The sequence below is a fragment of the Xiphophorus hellerii genome, chromosome 15 (assembly GCF_003331165.1).
Source record: "Xiphophorus hellerii strain 12219 chromosome 15, Xiphophorus_hellerii-4.1, whole genome shotgun sequence".
Classification (NCBI taxonomy): Eukaryota; Metazoa; Chordata; class Actinopteri; order Cyprinodontiformes; family Poeciliidae; genus Xiphophorus; species Xiphophorus hellerii.
This window is the reverse complement of record NC_045686.1, coordinates 23,723,336-23,743,766: the sequence shown is the minus strand read 5'-3', so window position 1 is coordinate 23,743,766 and position 20,431 is coordinate 23,723,336. Positions and strand designations below refer to the sequence as shown.

At 39.7% G+C, this 20,431-nt stretch overlaps 1 protein-coding gene across 1 annotated transcript in view; it reads left to right on the top strand.

Annotated features, from left to right (window-relative positions):
* cdk19 (cyclin dependent kinase 19) overlaps positions 1-19,908 on the top strand; it is a 55,848-nt gene extending 35,940 nt beyond the window's left edge. The window contains exons 5-14 of the mRNA XM_032586118.1: positions 992-1,049; positions 2,443-2,574; positions 2,751-2,894; positions 3,078-3,147; positions 3,306-3,378; positions 4,228-4,325; positions 4,476-4,554; positions 7,421-7,666; positions 11,047-19,625; positions 19,662-19,908. Of these exons, the coding sequence (XP_032442009.1) occupies positions 992-1,049; positions 2,443-2,574; positions 2,751-2,894; positions 3,078-3,147; positions 3,306-3,378; positions 4,228-4,325; positions 4,476-4,554; positions 7,421-7,666; positions 11,047-11,172 (1,026 nt within the window). The 3' untranslated portion in view covers positions 11,173-19,625; positions 19,662-19,908. The remainder of the gene's footprint in view (positions 1-991; positions 1,050-2,442; positions 2,575-2,750; positions 2,895-3,077; positions 3,148-3,305; positions 3,379-4,227; positions 4,326-4,475; positions 4,555-7,420; positions 7,667-11,046; positions 19,626-19,661) is intronic.
* Positions 19,909-20,431: the final 523 nt, after the last annotated feature.

Sequence of the window (20,431 nt, the reverse complement as noted above, 5' to 3'; positions counted from 1 at the left end):
ATGTTATTATTTTTTAATGATATGACGGAGATATTTGTTTTTTAATGACACGGTTATGTGTGTGCGAAGCCTAAATTAAGCATGATTTTTTTCCATCTTATTCTTAACGTTAAAGATAAAAACCTTAAAGATAAAAATCTCAAGAAATGACCAAGGGTCAAAAAAAGGGTAAAAGGAAAAAAAAAAAATTAATGGCGTTTGCATGACCTCTCTGTATTATGACTGTTTATTTCGCTTACCTCTACGTTTATTTTATGCTAAAAAAAAAATACAAATATGAAGCAAAATAACAGTTTACACTCCCTCAAATGAATGGTTTTTGTTTAGTTTCTAACCTAAACCTCGGGGATCAGCTGTGTACTTCTGAGTTTAACCTCATTTCCCATCTGTGTTTGATACGGTCATGTGGTTGCACAGTTTAGTGACCAGTCAGGCAGCCTGTTCGGAGGGTCAGAGGTATCAATCCCTGCATGAATGAGCCGATGTAACCATGAAATCACGCAGTTTACCATTTTGAAGATAAATTAGCTTAATGGAAACACGGCAATTTTGAAAAAGTTACGTTTTTCTATATAAAGTTGTGGCACTAGGATGATGTGGTTTTTTGGCCATATAAAAATTTGTGTATTTTGCAAAACACTTGCAAAACAATGGAAACACTTCTTTCACGTCATGAGTCACATATCACTACTGTCGGAAACGACAAAGTTGACAGGAAGTGGTGGGAGGACAATGTTTTTTAATGACTTATCATGTGATTTTAATTGTGTTTCTTGTTTAATAGAAACACTGCAATAGCAAAATTGTGTTTTGTTTTTCAACTCTCAACAAATATCAACAAAGTTTTGCGCTCTCGTGATGGGAGCGCAGCTTATGTTGGACCCTACAACTTCTCTTCTTCAGGGTTGCTTTATCTTGTCTGAGCCTGCTTTCTACACAAGCATTTTCCTTCTCTGTGGTGTTTAAAGTTTGCTCTCCTTGTCTTGTACAGAAACCAGCCAACATCCTGGTGATGGGAGAAGGTCCGGAACGAGGGAGAGTTAAAATTGGTAACAACTTTTTGTGTTTTTATATCTGTTTGAAATGCAATGCAGAGACTGTGATATCATCATTGCAGTGGGTCAGTAAGGTTTGTCGGTGTTTAACCCTTCCTTTGGGATTTTAAATGGGGAACCCAGATCAGTGTTACATAAGCCATCTGGCAAGAGACTGTTGGAGGGTAATGCTGCAGAACTGGAATCTATTTTTAAACCCTCCCACTAATAGAATGAAGGTGTTGTACCAGTGCAGCCACACTCTATAGCTCCGCTGCTAGGGAGGATTGCACTGGACACACTGAGCCCGGCTGAGCTGCAGGGGCGACCAGATCAGAAGTCAGGAGACGTGCAATGGGAATAACTTTGTTCTCAGTTAGTTTATACCTTCAGTTTTCTATGTTGATAAAAGAAACTGATCAAATTGGATTGTGCTTCTCGAATTGTACAATTATTTTCAAGGCTTTTAAATTAGAGATACACCAATCAGACTTTTTTGGACATAATGCCATTTTTTGGAGATTTGTATTGCTCCTTAAAGGGGCAGTAATATGTAAAATCAACTTTTTTGAGCTTGATATTATATTATAATCTTATTCCTTTATCAAAAACATACCTGAAATTTTGCTTTGATTGAGAAATCCTATAATCTCTATGGCAACCATTCAACTGTGCAAAATGGCGATTTTTTTTTTTTTAAACATTCTATCCATTCAGTCCATATAAACATTGACTGACCACAAGTATGTCTGTCACAATAACAAATGTAACAAAAGTTATTGCAACAAATGATATTATTGTTGTTTTGAGACCATTTTCAATTAATGCAATGACCATAGCATGATGATGCAGGAAAACATTCTCAAAGATCAATAAACTTTCGATTCTAGTGAACATTTAACACTTGAATTGGAAGACATTTTAAATATCCAAAATAAATAAACAACAGAAAGAGCAAATAAAATAAATTATGAAATCTCTGTAAACAAACTGTCCCTCATATTGGCTAGTTGAGTCCAAAGAGAAAAAAAGGTTGAGAGAAAAACAACAAATCATGCAAATGGAATTACTGAATAATCTTAATTTATCATGTGATTAATTGATTTATTACTTATTGCTACATGCCTCACATGTAACAATAAGCTACAAGTTCTCAGTGCATCTCCTTAAATGGTTCTTTGTGCAACATTTTAAGGAAGTGTCTCTAAATTTCAAAGCTCTTCTGATAGGCAGAGGTCATGTTGGACATCTGCACCGTTTTACAGACTCATTAGTGTGTCTGAAACATTTCTAGAGGGCTTTAGAAGAATGTCACATGTGAGAATCACAGCATACTTCACTCATGTCACTGTCACATAATTCCTTTGTTTGCTCAGCACATCTTGTCTTTTCTGTGAACACCACACAGCTGACATGGGGTTTGCCAGACTCTTCAACTCTCCCCTGAAGCCCCTGGCGGACCTGGACCCCGTGGTGGTGACCTTCTGGTACCGGGCCCCTGAGCTGCTCCTTGGGGCCCGGCACTACACCAAAGCAATCGGTGAGTGTGATTCATCTCAGGATTGAGATATGAAACAGGCAGGTGTTTGGTGGTTTATGTTGAGTCACTGTGGGGCATAAACAGGCGAGCTGCTGAAGGGGCATCCATTAACCACTGACTTGAAGGGGAATATTTCTGCATTCACTGATTAAAAACTATGTGTGTGTTTACGTCAGACATTTGGGCAATTGGCTGCATCTTTGCGGAGCTGCTAACGTCGGAGCCCATCTTCCACTGTCGCCAGGAGGACATCAAGACCAGCAACCCTTTCCACCATGACCAGCTGGACAGGATATTCAGTGTGATGGGTTTCCCTGCAGGTCTGCATCCAGAGCACACAACCACAGCTTCAAACAAACCACCCCATTGCTGTTGAGTTAGCTACATTAGCTTTCATTGTGTGTTAAAAAGGCAACACAAATACACAGACACAAGTGTTGGAGGAATTTGCTAATTTGACCAGTTTTAGCCCTAAAGCAGCTACATGTTTGCTCTGTGTACAGATAAAGACTGGGAGGACATCAGAAAGATGCCAGAGTATCCCACACTGCAGAAGGATTTCAGGAGGACAACGTGAGTGAACCTTTATTTCATTTAGCATTTTATTTCATTTCCCTCTGGGATCAATAAAGTGTTTTTGAATTTGAATTTGATGAAGAGGTTCTGAGTTCAGGATGATGTCCGATCAACTAACGTACCAGATATGGCATCATTTGTTTTCATCACAACAGGTATGCAAACAGCAGCCTCATCAAGTACATGGAGAAACATAAAGTGAAGCCTGACAGCAAGGTTTTCCTCCTGGTAACTAACACACACACACGCACACACACACACGCACGCACATCAATATATTTTTGTGTCTTCACAAGGACTTGTCATTGACATTAGTTTTTAATTTATTTCCATAGCCTAACTCAAAAACAGCACTTGCTTGTATGGGGCCAGGGCTTCAGGCTCCATAAGGAGCAGTTGCTCCTCACAACATAGTATTTATTTTTTTACTCAACTCTTGTTTTTAAAATATCAACAAAAAAAAGTTCTATGTTGCATAATCACTTCTTTCCTAACAAAAAATCAAGTAAATCATTAGCATTAAAAAAAAAATCTAATATTAATTTCTGGAGTAGGTAATAAAGAATGAGCAAAAATTATATCTGCAGACTCCTGCGTCTCTCTACCTGGGCTTTTTAACCAAACGGCCAGACAGAGAGTTGAAGAGGAGCAGTAAAAGCAAATGAGACGTGTTAGTAGAGCTAGACAACATTTAGTTTCCCTTTAGGATAAATTAAAGTATTTTTGAATTGAATTGAATATGATATTCTTGACCATGATGAGTGTTTCTATGTGAATTTACCCAGCCTCATATTTTCACCATGTTGGACATTTAAAATATTTAAAAGGTCATGACAACAATGAAAGGGATCCTTCCATTACAGAAATGTTTGCTCCTGAATTCAGTCATTTCAGAGTAGAGCCAGCGAGGTTTTAGCCCACAGTGCTTTGGTTCAATAAGAACCATGGCTGTGTTTTTAACTTTAAGTTGTATATTTCTTTTTTCTTTTTCCGTATCAAATAAACAATGAAGGAATAGTGGCAGTGGAGTCTAAAACTGTTTATTTTATGTAACACTTTCTGCTCTCTGCCCCCCAGCTCCAAAAACTCCTCACCATGGACCCCACCAAGCGAATCACGTCGGAGCAGGCTCTGCAGGACGCCTACTTCCTGGAGGAGCCTTTACCAACCACAGAGTGAGCCCAAGAAAACTTGTTCCTCAAGTAGTGGGGGGAGGGGGTTCCCTCCTTTCCCTTTCATCATGTCTTCCTGTTGTTAATCCTGTGTTGCCAATGTACACTGGTGCAGAAATGCTTTATGTGAGGACCTGATGTGTTTTTCTCCAGTGTGTTTGCTGGCTGTCAGATCCCCTACCCAAAGCGAGAGTTTCTTAACGAAGATGAGCCTGAAGAGAAAACAGACAAGGTAATTTATTCTGTACTGTATGCTGTTCCTGTACTCCATGTTCCATTCAGATATGTTTCACTGATGTAGTGGGATTCGCCTGCTTTAGATTCGCCATTAAGGCTTCTGGTGAATGAACAGGCAAAACAAAAAACCTGACTTACATCGAAAAAAGCCTATCGAAGAAATAAATGAATTAATAAATGGACATCAAATAATTACATGCAGACAAAATTATACCAATAACACAAACAGTCATTTCCCCAATTCTTCAAAAAGTTCAGTCCTTCCCCACTAACTGTGGCGGTAGTTCAGAAGTTTGTTTATTAAACTTTAGTTAAGTTTTTGGCACAAACACATAAAAATAAATATTTAGGATTCAATTCAGAAATTTACCAATCATGTGGTGCAACAAACATGATGTCATTCACTAAAAATACATTCAATACTGTTAGAATAAACTGAAAATAAGCCCAGACTTCATAAGCACTTCACTAACAATGCTATAAGCGTTAGGTTTTCAAAAGATGCAAAAAAACACATAAAAATAAATAAATAGGCCAACGGCAGTTTAACTTAATTAATCAAGAATAATCAGTAGTCCCATTTCAAGGTCTTAAATACTTTTACACACAAACCTATCAAAAATAACCAAACTTCACTAACGAACGACTGTGGAAGTGTTAAAATAGAGGAAACCTGAAAACAAATCCTAGTGGAAAAATTAACAACACTTGACAAAATATCCTTCTGTTTGGACATTCGGTCCAAACAGACAGAATGTCAAGCAGCTCACCACTGAGTTTGGTAACACCATGTCAAGTGTTCATCCAGTTCTGGGACATAAAAGGCAAACGGTTTCATTCCAGCCATGCACAGCCAGAACGGTTATAACAGCGCCTCCGGTGGCTGGAGGAATAAATAGGCTTTAGACGCAGCGTTTCTCAATTCCGGTCCTCAGGCCCCCCTGCCCTGCATGTTTTAGGTGTTTCCCTTCTGCTACCAGTGGTGGAGAAAGTACTCAAAAAATGTACTTAAGTAAAAGTACAAATACACAGGCAAAAATGTACTCAAGTAAAAGTCAAAGTACCACATTAACATTTTACTTAAGTAAAAGTAAAAAAGTACTGGCTTTTAAAAATACTTAAGTATTAAAAGTAAAAGTACTTGCTGAATACATAACCTAATCGCTAATATCATTAAGTGTGGTTGACAGCGTTGAGTTGAGAACATGATGCTTCTCTGTTTTTTTTTTAAAATGTTCACAATCCCAGCATAGTAATATTGTAACGCCCTGGGTTGAGGCTGAGAAAATGTCATTTTGTTGATTTTAAAAAGACAACAACAAAGAAAAAGTTGGTCTGTGATAAGTTATAAACTCAAGATTTCCCAAAGAAATGAAGATCAGTAAGTTATGGATTTGTCCAACATAATTCTGGCTTCTTTAAACCAAAATAATTCATCAGAATGTTTGTTGACAACCCCAGAACGGAACCCCAGAAGTCACAGAAGTGACTGTGAATCCTGTGGATTCACAGTCACTTTGATTCTGGAATCTTTGGGGCCTTTCGGTAGTTTGATCCCTTCACAGCCTTATGCATATATTTCAAAGTACCAGATGTGTGTGGAGACTTCCACATTCTTGCCATAAAAAGCACAGATTTGGTTTCTTACACACTGCGACAGTGGAACGGGTTCTGAGAAATCTGGAGCCTGTTAGAATCTGCAGTCTCTCCTCTTGCCTTTCAGTTATTTTTACAGTGTAATATATCACTGAAAGGGTTCAGCTGTGACTTTGCCAAAGGCAGGAATGCACCATCCATGCAGTGACAGACCGCAGCAGGAGGTGGAGGTCGGTGCGCTGCGAGCAGCTGAAAAGGTGCAGCCCTCATCAGAGATGGTTGTTGGTTTAAAGAAACATTTCTCTGATGTAGAATCAGAAGGATTTTCCATCTGATGTACTGATAAAGGAAAAAAGGAATGGAGGTTAGAGAAGTGTGGTAACAATGCAGAGGCAGGAAGACATCAATTGTGATTAGTGCTGACATATCAGCACTAATATCTGTATCATCTGATATTAGTCATTTTTTAATATATCGTATCGATCCGATAAATAAAACTTGGCCGATCTTAACAACCGATGTTTATTTCCAAATTGTTTGTTTCTGGAGGTTGGTCATGTGGTGTTTGTTTGGCCATGTGATAGTGGCAGTGATGCAGCAAGGGATTGTGGGAGTTTAACTGAAGCAGAGAAGCAGTGGGGAAGTGTGGTCGTTTTTCTTTTGTTTGTTTGTTTATCCAGAGATTGCACCAAGTTGTTCATATTCCATACATATTACATAACGTCTCATATATTTGTCAAATATGTGTCATAAGAACAGAGAGCAGAGAAAACATAAGAACAGATGAAGAAAGGAGGGGAATGTTAGGGGCTAAGATATTTTACTGTTCTGGGGTTGTTTATTTAAAGGTGTCAAAAGGGGAGTGAAATATTTATGATATATTTAATTTAGGTATAAAAAAAATCAGACCATAACAGTAATATTTATACTTGATATTAGTACTGACCCAAATGTTCACATCAGTGCTTCTGTATCTGTGATCATAGACAAGTAATTACTACCGCCCTCCTGTTTGGAAATCCTTTTCCAAACACTTCAAAGGCCGTCATTCTGCAGTGGGAACAAAATTATTCACAAGTGAAAAACATTTCAGACGGTTTTCCCTACAGAACATTTCATTATCTCAGGGAAGAAGTGGGTCGCAGGTGCGAGACAGAAAGATAAAAATAGAGATGCAAACAAGGAGGTCCGCCGGGAGTCAGGATCCAGAATATCTCACGGTCCAGTTTTCTGAGGCCTCTCTCACGTTCACCTCTTTGCTGCAGAACCAGACCCAGCAGCACCAGCAGACGACGGGCCAGACCCAGACCCAGGCCCAGCAGCAGGCGGCGGCCCAGCAGGCGCCCTCCCAGCAGAGCTCGGCTCAGACCAATGGCACCGCGGGGGCCACTGGGGCTGCCGGGGGAGGCGGCATGCAGCATGGGCAGGACCAGGGCCCGCCCAACAAGAAGCCTCGGATCGGGCCCTCTGGGGCTTCCTCCGGCACAGGGGTGCTACAGTCGGAATATCAGGTGTGCTTCTGGAGATTTTTTTGAGAAATGCACAAAAAAACCATCAGCTGGCTGCTGCAATCAGGACGTTTTATGCTTTACAGACACGTAGTCACTGATTGGCCAGTTAGAAACAACAAAGCTAAGCTAGTTTTTGTTTACAGTGTCTAAGCCAGGGGTGGGCAATCCTGGTCCTCGAGGGCCGGTGTCCTGCAACTCTTAGATGTCTCCCTGATCCAACACACTTGAATCCAACATCTGAATCACCTCCTAAATTCAGTCACGTTCTCCAGAGTCCTGCTAATGACCTCATTATTTGACTCAGGTGTGTTGAAGTAGATCTAAAAGTTGCAGGAAACCGGCTCTCGAGGCCTGGAGTTGCCCACCCCTGGTCTAAGCACTCACAGACGGCACTGACAACCAACTGGTAATGTTTCTGCTAACTGTTATTACAGTTAGTCTAAATAAACAGAAACACAAGAACTCAAGTTAAGAAAACATTTTTGTTAACTGAAATAAATAAAGATTATAATTAATGGGGAAAAACTATAACTGACTGGAATTATGTTGTGTTTATAAAACTAACTAAAATATACTAAAACTATATTTATAATATCCTTTGTTTTTGTGTTTCTGAATCCATTTATTAGCCTTTTGAACTGATGTAAAATTAATTTTCTCCCCGCACACAGTTTACGTCAGCTGTTAGTAAATTACAATACTCTGTGTTCCTCCTGGCGTTGTTTACGCCAGTCAGCAAAAAGATGTCAGCAAGTTGAGTGAAAACGCCAGAGTCAGTTATTGTTCAACAATAATTGAGTACATGTTTTGAAAATGTAAACTTTATGTACACATAATCACAAATAAAATACTTTGACCTTTTAGACCTATAAATTAACCAAAGTAGGAAAAAACTAAAACTCCTGCTATAACTAATCAAAACTAAACTGAAACTAAACAAGACTTAACTATTAAAAACCAGGAATAAAAACTAACTGAATTAGTCAAACAAAAAGTCACATATAAAAAAACCCCAAAACAACTAAGCTGTAGTGAAAAAACCCCAAACTATTCTAACCCTGCTAACAAGTATACCTTTCGGTGTAAAAGCCACTGAGTGAAGGCATGAGGTTGTGGCTGGTTTGGACTCGGTCTGCTCCAGCAGCCTCGCATTCACTCAGCAGACAGCAGCAGCTGCTGATTGGAGCATTCCGCAGCGTCCTGCTGACAGCGCTGATGAGAAATCACTGTTGTCCACTTGGGCGCCTGCTGTATCTCTGGCCTGACCCTTATCACTGCGTCAATGAGACCAGAGATCTGGGAGGGAGCAGCGACATCTAGGCGGAAGTTTGCTGAGCTGAAATGAAGAAAACAAACCTCAATGAAAGGCTGCCGAGGCAACGCGGCTGTGATAAATAAGCCGGAGACAGCTGGTATCATTAGAAACAGTGTAAACATCCCAGCAAGAGGAGAAGAAGTGTTGGGTTTTTATCAACTATAAACCCAACAAAGTGATCTCTCCAAAGTGAGATCACTTGGTCCAAACAGTGATCTCTCCAAAGGGGCAGGCATAATGTGAGCAAGAAGGAAAATCTGATTCAGTACTTCCATGTTCAGGAAAACAATCTGGGATTCATTTCATAAAAATTCACCAGAAGAATGACTGAACTCACTCTGAGATTTTAGTTCGTTTTAAGTTCTCTTTTTGACGTGGCCGCCTTGACCAAGTTGTCCACATTTAAAACTTGAAACATGTTGACACAGCAGGAGAGCAGTGGCTCTGCTTTCAACACGTCAAAGCAACATCTGGTTCTCATCGCGCCTCTCTGATCATATTCTAAGTCCCAACAAATACCGTCTACCACCTTGACCTCACAAGGCTTTCTACCCAAATCGTAGAACGTTGTTCTTCTGTCCGGCTGGGAGCCATGTTTCTACACTCTGGGAGGAATCGAGGTTGAAAAGGCCAAAGGAAGTCACGAATCGTTTCACCCTGACTTCACTCAGGAAGAATAGAAATATTTAAAACTCACTGATGTTGATGCATCAGTAAAATGTCTTTCGGTGTTTTGTGGAGCTTAGCTACATGCAATCTGATGCAGAAACATAATATTTTAGTGAACAGCACAATGAGTGCAGTCAGAGCTACAGTGGAATAAAAGTGCAGGAGATTCATCCAATAGAATAGAATAGAAACAGCCTTTACTATCAGACAGTGGGGAAAGTCCGGTGTTACAGCTGTTAATAATCAAATAATCGAAAGTGTTAGAAATATATACAGCTCTAGAAAAAATTAAGACATCACTTAAAATGATCAGTTTCTCTGATTTTACTTTTTATAGGTATATGTTTGAGTAAAATGAACATTTTTCTTTTATTCTATGAACTACTAACAACGTGTCTCCAAAATTCTAACCAAAGGTTGTTTTTTTATTTATTTGCAGCAAATGAGAAATGGTCAAAATAATGAAAAATCTGCAATGCTTTCATACCTCAGATAATGCAAATAAAACAACAGCACTAATGTTTCAACTCAGGAAGAGTTCAGAAATCAATATTTGGTGGAAGAACCAGGAGGTTTTCAGTGGAGCTCAGTGCAGCGGGCTCTTCATTTTTTCCAGAGCTTTATTAATACATATTAATAAAATAAATAGATAATAATAATGACATACTGTACAAGATTATGACAACAAATAGTGTGCTGTTATCAGAAATGGGAAACATTGTACTCACTATCCAAGGGATGAGTGGGATGACTTTTTAAAAAATTTACATAATACAGAATGGCCCAGTCAAAGTCCAGTCCGATATTCAAAATCTGCACTTCTGCAGAGTTTATAACAACCGTTGCAAACAGCATCAATGGACGACATGGAGGAGCATCGTTGTGATGACATGTTGAAGGGGGAAGGTCAGAAAGGGTAGGAGCTTCTTAAAGAGACAGACGCCATTTTCAAGGTGCAAGATATGGCTATGACGTGTAGTCAAATTTCTTTGATATGTCTAGCATTTTTAGAACAACTGAAGGTAACAAAGTTACTTCATTGTGCTATAATGTGGGACTATCTGCCTGGAAAATACATTAAAAATAAATAGAAAGCTTAAAAGTTTTGGTTGGAGCACACAGGCCTGTGGAATGCTGTGAATAACTCTGCAGCTTTAGGATGATATATATTTTTGAATATTCATAAATAACCAAACAAATAAGGCTCGGATTCATAATTTATAAAGCCAATTATTGTTTTTTGGACAAACTACAGAATATCAGACAGTATGAGTTAATCCAGTCATATGGTTTCTTTTATTCCTTTGTCACTTTGTTTTTGGAACTGACAGCTTTGAAATCAGAGTGGAATGTATTTACAGTTGTTCTGACACCATTTTTCTCTTCACCATCACAGCACTCCAGCTCCCGGCTCGGTTACCAAAGCAACGTCCAAGGGTCCACTCAGTCTCAAAGTACCATGGGATACTCGTCATCGTCCCAGCAGAGCTCCCAGTACTCCCATCAGACACACCGCTACTAGGAGCCGTAGAATTGCCTCCAGACCCCCTGCCCCACTTGACCCTTCACCCCCCGCTTTGGAACCAGCAGAGGATGCAACTCCTCATCTTTAACCGACACCCAGCAGCCTTCCTCGCCTCGGTCGGACCCCTAATTTTAGGTGACGTCATTCCAATTTGGCCTTCCTCCGTTCGAAGCTGCTCTCATCTGTCATCTTATTGTCTGAAACATGAAGGCAAACACAAATGGGAACCAAAAAAAAAAAAGACAACTTCTGCCTTGTGGGGTGAAACTAAAGGAAACAAAATGCAAAAGGGAAGTGAAGGCATCACGCAAACTGAGAATCATGGCACTTATAAATGCAACGTTCCTCAGCAGGACGACTTGCAGCTGTGTTCGTATATGTATATTATATAGCACCTTTTTCTATTTGATTCTTTTTTTTTTTGTTCTCTTGCTCGTTTGCTAGACTTTCGGAGTTTACCTTGATAGTTGATGTCACTCGAAATATTGTTACACATGGGAGCAACGGGATGCAATGAAACGGTGGAGGAGCAGAACTTCATCCTCGTCTCCGTCGTCCAATCAGAAGAAAAGGAGCGTTGGAGTTAACTAACCCTGTCCGCCTACATGCAACCATGACCCAGAGACTCCTGTTCCCACACAGCGGGGGGGAGGGGGAAACGTCAGCTGTTGAGCTGATGTCAGTGCAGGGAAATATTAAAACGCAGTTTATTGGAAGCTTTGTAATATAGACTTTGTATATTTAGATCCAACTCATCTCAACCTGGATTTGGAGAGCGAGAGAAGCAGTCGTCTTTATAGAGCGCCACCTTCTGGGGGTTCCGCTTTTTGCCGGCGATGACGGTAGTTTCAGGAGGCCAGACTCTTCATGTTTGTGCTGCTGGAAACTTTGCTCTGATACCCATCTTATCTCGGACCATCAGAACTTTGAAGGTCTTTTTTTTTTACTAGTATTTTAAACACAGATGTAACGTGCGCATTACGTACAGGGCAGCTAAAATTACCCTGCCTTCCCCCCGAAATATGATTCTTGAGACTGTTACTGCCTAATGTCAGATTTGTATTTTTTTTTAAGGTTTAATTGTTACCAACTGTGTGTAAGAGTGTGTGTGCATGTATGAATTTTTATTTGCATGTTTTTTCAAACCTACCAGAATTGCACTGAGCGCTGAACCCGTCTGCAACGAGCTGGAACAAACGCTGGGTGAGTTTTTGTCACCTGAACTTTTGCCTTTTTTTTTCTGGGACAAATTTGCCAAAATGTGACAAACAGTTGTTTGTCAATAGCCTCATTTGGCCACATTTAGAGATAAAGGGTGCGTTCTTTACTACCGCTAACATGTTCAATCTTTTAAGTTTATTAACACTATGAATGCCATATTAGTTTTTAACTTCAATAAATTTTGGATTTATTCTGGCTTTTTACAGAGCCAAAATCATACAGTGCATATGTGCATGCACCCCCACTGGTATTTAGATTAAGTATGTCTTTTTAGCAAGTTGCATAGAAACCACATGATTTGTTTTGCCAGCAGCAGCTTATTTCATAACTCACTCTTCCTACCAGAATTGGTCCAGCTTATTGAAAGCTGTTGGTTTCCAAGCACAGAGCTGGATTGTGAGCATAATCCAAACATTTTCCACATGTTTAACATTTGGATTGTCCAGAAACCCAATGTTAGCCTTCTTTATCTTTTGGAAAAGTGATACAAAAGTGACTTTTTCACACTCAAATGGTGTATTCCACATTCATCCATCTAGCTGATGAGTTGAAACTAACTGATGAATTACTTGGTAGCCCTCCTTCTTCAGTGACCGCAGCTCGGCCGGGCTGGCCCTATTCCTGCCCTGGTTGTGTTTGCGTTGACCAGAGTTCTGCCTTCAAAGTGGGTGTACACCGTCATACCAAACCGCAAACTTCCGGAAATGTTCTCGGATTTCAAAACTATGGGTGAAGTGGCGTTTGTAATTCCACTGTCCAATCAGATCAACATCAAAGCACAAGCAAGTGAACATAATTCAGTTGCAATCGTTTAATTTCAGTGTGTATTTGTACGTATTGGGGCCACAGTTGGTGGTTTCTTTGTCACTGCAGAGAAAAAGTCACATGTATTTATCTGCTTGATGTGTGATCTGTTCAGCTTGTTGAATATTTAATGCAGTTGAATTTGTTATGCTTGTCATTTAAAAATCGACAGGGAAAAACAGGTGATGACAGGATGTTTTTGACGCTGCCGGTCAAAATGATGGAGATTGAGAAAGTCTAAACGCTCCTCTGCCTGAAAGATCTGGGAGATGACCCATGTCTGTACCCGGCCCCGCAGCCGGTGAACCAATCAATAGCCAAGTCTCGTCTGGGGGGCACAGAATGGAACCATATCTCTTGATAAGAGGTGAAGGTAAAACTGTGCCACTAGAGGAGTTCTGGGTAGGATATATTTGCAAAGTAAATTTAGTCTATTTTTTTTTTTTTTTGAGTCCGTATACTCCAGTTAACGATTAATCGATCAGCCCTAAAACTAAGCTAACATATTTCTTTTTTTTTAAACATCCAACATATATACATATTTATATTTCTACATGCACTTACATAATACAACAACAAAGAGAGAGAAAATAAAGGGGGGGGACTCAGCAAACATTTCATGTGAGTCCTCATGGGCTCACATGAAAGGGAGGTGTACATATCCAGTGTCTTCCATTTAAAGAGAGACATTCAAAAGGCCTGGCACAGCTTTTTATAACCCATAGCATCTTTGTCCGTGTGGCCATCCTAAGTGGGAAATAGCTGGGGTCCACACACTCAGAAAGATGTCCATTTTTACACAAAGTTTTGCTGTTATCTTTTCCATTATATACACATTCTCCAATTTTTCACCCTTCATTGTTGAAGGGTGGGAGGCAAAAGCTTGAGCCAAGACAGTGTTATCATTTTCCTTACAACCAGTAGCAGAATCTGTAGTAACTGGACCCAATATTTTCTCCTGAGGTCAAAGCCAATATATAATGCAGTGGGTTCAGTGGTAACGTGAACTTAAATATTTTTTACATTTCTGTCTGAACCTCCTGCCAGGATGGAATCAGTCCTGGGAATCAGTCCCAAAAAATGTGAGTGTGATCCCCAGTCTGATTCCAGTTCCTCCAGCACAAATTTGTGGCATTTCTGTCGTATTTTGAAATACTGAAAGGAGTTTTGAAGAATCTCATTCTTAATTTCCAATCAAATTCCTTCCAACCTGGACTTTGGGTGATCTTAAAACCTTTTTCACAAACCTCCTCTCACTCCTCATCTTCAATAACAATATTTGTTTCTTGTTCCCACTTTTGCTTTATATATATAGAATTGTCAGAGAAATGCATCTGTAAATGTTTATATAGATTAGATATAATCTTCCTCTTATTGTTTTCCTCTACACGTTTTATCAGAAATATTTCTAAAGGTAATTTTGGTTTACCTTTTGTTTCAAGGTAGGCCATTCTTTGTGTGATAAAAGGTAATCCCTTAATTGTAAGTACTTATAGAAATCTTTTGATCATAATCCATATTTATCTTGTAACTGCTTAAATGACTAAAGTCTTAAGAGTTTCTCCACTGAATAACTGATTAATTCTTATTAATCCTTTCTGTGCCCATCTCTGATAACCCGTATCCAGTTTGTTTGGAAAAAAGTCAGTAATCTTGGCTATTTTTATAATGCGTGATATTGTTAAAGGTGCTCCTAAGCTAACATATTTCTATCAGCTTTCCTTGTGGTTTCTCTGGAACTTTCTGACAGACATTAAACCAAATATCAGTTTGGGTATATGTTTGAGCCAGCATATGTAATTGTGAAGCTGTGTGGAATATTTAAAAGTTGTGCATCAAATTCCTGTTTTTAATATTAATAGAACACGTTTGGATCAGCGCTCCTTCGCTTTTGGCTTTTCCCTTCAGAGGGCGCCACGGCAAATCTTCTGCATCGCCTACGCTCTCACCAACCAGAGAGCCTAGGCCAAGCAATGTTCATAACACTACACAACCCCAAACAGAACAGTTACAGTCCAAAATTAATATGACATCATTAGACCTGGTGAGTTTATGTAAACTTCAGATCGGCCCTGCAGATGTTTTGCATTTCATAATTATCTTGAGTCCAGATTTGAGAAAACCTGTGTGGAAACAAGGAGCTCTAATGTAGAGCTGTAGATTTACATCGTTGAAAGGTCAACCAATCCTACCTCACACTAACCAAATAAGAACAAAATCTGTCAATGACTTGTGCTACATTTGTAATGGTTTATGCTGCTAAAAAGGTTTTTTGTCCCATTATAATTTTGTGTGTGGTGCTCTACCCCTGCACCACCACAGCACCTTTAAATTTTAAAAATATCTTCATAACAAAAGCAGCACAAACGTAGCAGAGTTGACCAGTTTTGTCTCTTGCAACTTTCATTAACATCTTTAAAATGATAAAGGCACAAACACACATTTTTGCTGCAGAGGCGTTTGACACCGGTTTGATTTGGTTTGAATAAGGTTAAGTGTGGGAGAGATTGTTAACTCCACTCAGGTTTCCTTGCAGACAGAAGGCCTGACATTAGACTTTTTCCTCTTTGTTGTGATCTTCATGATGCATTTCCGTGTGTTTCTAATGTTTTCACTTTTGTTGTCAGGCCATAATGAGCTCACTACATTAAATTAGATAAACACATTTAGGAATCAGTTAGATATGAAATCATCCTTTGTGTTTTTCTGCTCCTATATTTGCTGTTTATTGAGTGAACATTATGAACGATGAAAGAATAGACCATTTCCTTCATCCTTATTGGTCCCGGCTGGTCATGTGATCGGCTGTAATAAAGGCTGTATTAAAGAACGCACCCAGTGGGTCCGCTAGGTGTGTCTGTGTTTGCCTTCACGCAGGCTTTAACCCACAAAAGACTTTTTTTATTTGCCTGATAGCATAAGAAAAACACTGACACCTGGTGGCTGAAAGTAGAACTAAACCCTCTGCTTTCAATTTGCAGGACAATGAGCAGTAAACAACTGAAGTAAAACCAGGACAAACTTTTAGATGAATAAAACAGTTTAACAGAATTATTACCCATCAGTTAGTTCCTAAATTCTATTTCACACATAATCTTGATATACATATTGCCATATGGCATCTGTAAAGTTGTCTTCCTGACCTTTATTTTTGTGCTTTTAGTTGTTTTGGCTGAGATTTCTTAGCATTCAAGCAGAAACTGAAAGTTTAGTTTTTCTCTGTGAAGTCTGTGTAGTTGAGTTATTTTGTACGATGTGTTTTTGTGTGTGTTATGGCATTTTGGCAGACAGGAGTCGAATGGGAAGGGGGGAAGGGAGGCAGGGTTGGGTTGTACACAACGCCGTGGATCAAAACCAGCAGCTATATTTGAAGGTTTTCCTCCTCCCTTCAGCATGCATATGAGAAGGGAGCGGCAGCAAAGACACCTGAAGACACTTTGTTGTACATTTCTCTCTCCACAAGAAGCGAGGTGTCACAAGTATTAACTGAGCTCTAGGCACGAGTGAGTGGCAGGTCACCGTCAAACTACTCCTATGCAAACAAACCCCAGACTGAAGCTCTCACCCATGCTTAGCTTCTGCGATGATGACTCCAGCACACACAGTGCTCCTACTTTTGTTCACTTCCTTTTAAAATGTATGTTAAATGTTCTATTGTAAAAAAAAGAAATGCATATATATCAATATTATACTATCATATTTATTATTTCCATGCATCTACATCTAGCGGACTTTCCTCTGCCTTAACAATGACAGCTGTAGAAATGAACCGGGCATGTTTTTAAGCAGTAGCCTACTTTTCCTCCACCAACATGTGGATATGGGCTATGGGTGCACCGATTGCAGATTTCTGGCCGATCACCGATCTTTAAAAAGCCTGACCTGCTGATTCTAATTAGGCCATTTTTTTGTCTGAAATGTTGCTAAGTTGGCAACAGCGGGGTGACCAGCTCACATCACATGTAGATGTGAGCTGGTGGGCGGGTCTATCAGTCAAACTTCACATGGCTGATTTTCAGACCTTTGCTGAGGTCAATAAGATCGGTGGAAACGATCGGCTTCACATCAGCCGATCACTGATGTCCCAAAGTTAAGGAAATTGTGGCCGATTTATTGGCCGGCCAATTTATCAGTGCACCCATAATATGGGCCCCCTGTGGGTGTTGGTCAGGCAGGTTGATCTGGGCTCTGCGTAGGGTCCATTTAAGTTGTTTTAAGAACGCCTTCTAGTCTGACCCAGTTGGGTAGCAGGGATAGCTCCTAGCTGGGTCAATCTGTTAATACCTGCCAGAAACTGCAGAGTTCTTGTGGGCCCAGATTTCCATCAAACATCTACCGAACATTGATATTGGACCATGAAACAGTTTTTTGCAAAAACATTCATACTCATTCATACATTTCAACTTTTGAAAAGCGTTATGTGCACACAAGCCTCAAGTTGTCTTTTGGGGATTTTATGAGATAAACTAAAACTCAGTAGATCATGATGGAGGTAGACACCAACAAACTCTGGGGCTTAAATTCTACATTGAGTTTTAGGTTGTTGGAGAGCGATCAGATTCTGATCTATTGATTTTAAACTTGCAAATATTGTAAATTTTGTAACGACATTGTAACAAAAACCTATTTGTAGTGTAGTTTTGCCCCACTACAAAATGATTTGACCACCAGACACGCAGGTGTAGACAAAGGATCAAGGGATGTTTTGAAGAGCTTTTATCATTTTCCTTCAACTCCACAATTTAAAATTACCTTGTGTTGGTCTGTCCTAATAAAATCCACTGAAGTTTGTGGCAGTAACACAACAAACTGAAAAAAATTGAGTATGAATATTTTTACAGGCACTGTCACCTGTAATTATCCCCCATTTAAAAATAAGAGTGCATTATTTCTTGTGAGTTATCTCAGAAAGTGAACCGGTCATTTTATAGAGACTCAGTAGGCATAGAGCAAAATACTTCAAGCTATGTTTTTTTTTTTCAATTTTATTGGCTATTGCTTACAGGTAAAAAAAAAACATAAGATGACTGACAAGAAATATTCCACTTTGCACAACATTCTAACTTGTTTAGATGTAATACTTTCTGGCTCCTTTAGATGAATTGCCGTTGAATGATTGGTCGTTTCCCAGTAAGGTCCAGCTTGTTCTGCTGTGAGCCCAACATAAGCTGCGTTTCCATTACAAATGTGTGCAAAACTTTGTCAATAGTAAGCTAAACAACACCAACCCCCCCCCCCCCCCCCCCCCTCCCACAATTTCATAATTGCAGTTTCTAGCCCAAAAACCTTTTATCAATAAACGAGCGTTTCCTCGTTTTTTAATTTCTGTGTTTCCATTAAGCGAATCTATTTTCATAATTCCAATTTGCGCAATTTGAAGGTCGATGGAAATGCAGCTGTAGTTCCACAGCTGTCTTCACAGCACCGAATGATGATGATCCACCTTTTGTTTTGTGTGGATGGTGCCTTTTCTTTCTATCATCCAAACATGCCATTTCAGTTTGTGTTCTCTGGCCTTTTTTAACTCCTAGCAGCTAAGCATCCACGTTTAGCATGACTTTGACGTGTCTCATCTCAGAGGACTGCAGAGAATCCTGAGGGTGAGCGTGTGGTTCCTCTGCTGACAGATTATTATCGTCACACATTGCTAGTTCCAAGTCTGTTTTGAGATGCTGTACATAACCACATTTTAAGACTTCCTCATTGAGATACTAATAAGATAATTGTCTTCTAATGCACTGTTGTTGCTAAGATACCTGACATAGTGATAAGTTGAAAGAAAGTATTTACTGTTCTTTATTGTCTCGCTTTGGACACTAAAGTTCCTGGCAGTGCACACTATTAAACTCTGGTGCACCGTAGGCCACTCTCCTTCTCTTCTCGCTGTTTTTGAATAGTGTTGCATGTGCCTGCTTTTTTCCAGTGGAGAACGTTAGCACTTATTGTCCCACAGTTTGTACAGACGGACAGATGCTCCACCCGCACAGCTCAGTTCCTGCCGTGCCACTCGTCCATCAGTTCTTTTAGCTTTCCCGCGCTGTTAAGAGACGGGATCCGTTCGACCCCATGAGCTTTTTACCTTGTGTGGGGTCGCACTGATCCTGCATGCACTTCTACAAGTTGTTTTTTGTGTGTGTGTGTGTGGTTTCGGGAACTGACAGTCTGATGGGACAAACCCCCTCTTTCCCACTGTCTGACTGTGACATCTTCCACGCTCCTTCTGAGCGCCGCACTAAGACCACAAGAGGGTTAATTGTCATTAGTAGTGTTGCCCCTCTGGTGCAGAACCCAGTCCCTTCCAACCCCCCCTCACTGGTTGTCCCAGAATGCTCTCCCTGAGCTGCAGCAGGAAACACAGAGCTTTGCTTGTTGGAGCGTCTGTCCACTCTCCTATCTGTTTTTGGTATGGGTGTGTGTGTGTGTGTGTGTGTGTGGGTGGGTGTGTGGGCGTGTGTGTGTAGGGGTGTGTGTGTGTGTGAGAGAGTTGGCCTGCACATGACTTTGGAATCTACATATGGCCTAAATGTGTTGTCTTTTTTCATAGCGTTTATAGATGAGGCAGCAATAGCCCTGTGCAGGAAAATCAGATGTTTATTTAGCTGCTTTTAGCAAACTTGTCCAAATGTCACTGTACAAATGACTGTTAATGAGAAAAAAGTCATGTATATTTATTTTATATCCTCTATAATAAAAACCTCTTTTGTCTGACTTGTTTTTTTTTCTTTTAAGATTCATTTAGAAAAACTGTGGCAACAATTTCCACTCAGCATTTTTAGTTACCAGCATTGCTTATTATCAAGTAAACCCAGCATGTCATTTTTAGGTCCAGTTAATTCAACTGGTTTAGGAAACCAGCGTGATTTACTCCGACCTCCCAAAGCATAATTATGTTGACGCAACCTAATACAGTATTAATTTAGAATCTCTGGTAATATTAAGTTGACAAATTAATTAGTTGAGTTATTCTAACAATTTTTCTTACAAATATTGATGTAATTTGTTTTCGGAGTTGAAATAACTTTTCAAACCAATTATTATGAAATGTTTTCCAAGTTAAAAGGAACAGCTACACACTTTTTGTTTTTTCCCTCATGTTGCATTATGGGCAATGCAACCGCAAAGGATGTTCAAACTCACTTTACATGTCTTACAAGCTTGATGTTGTCCGTTAATGATAAAAGTGTTTGTTCATTGAACTCAAACATTTAAGCTGAGGTGTTCTTGATTTATT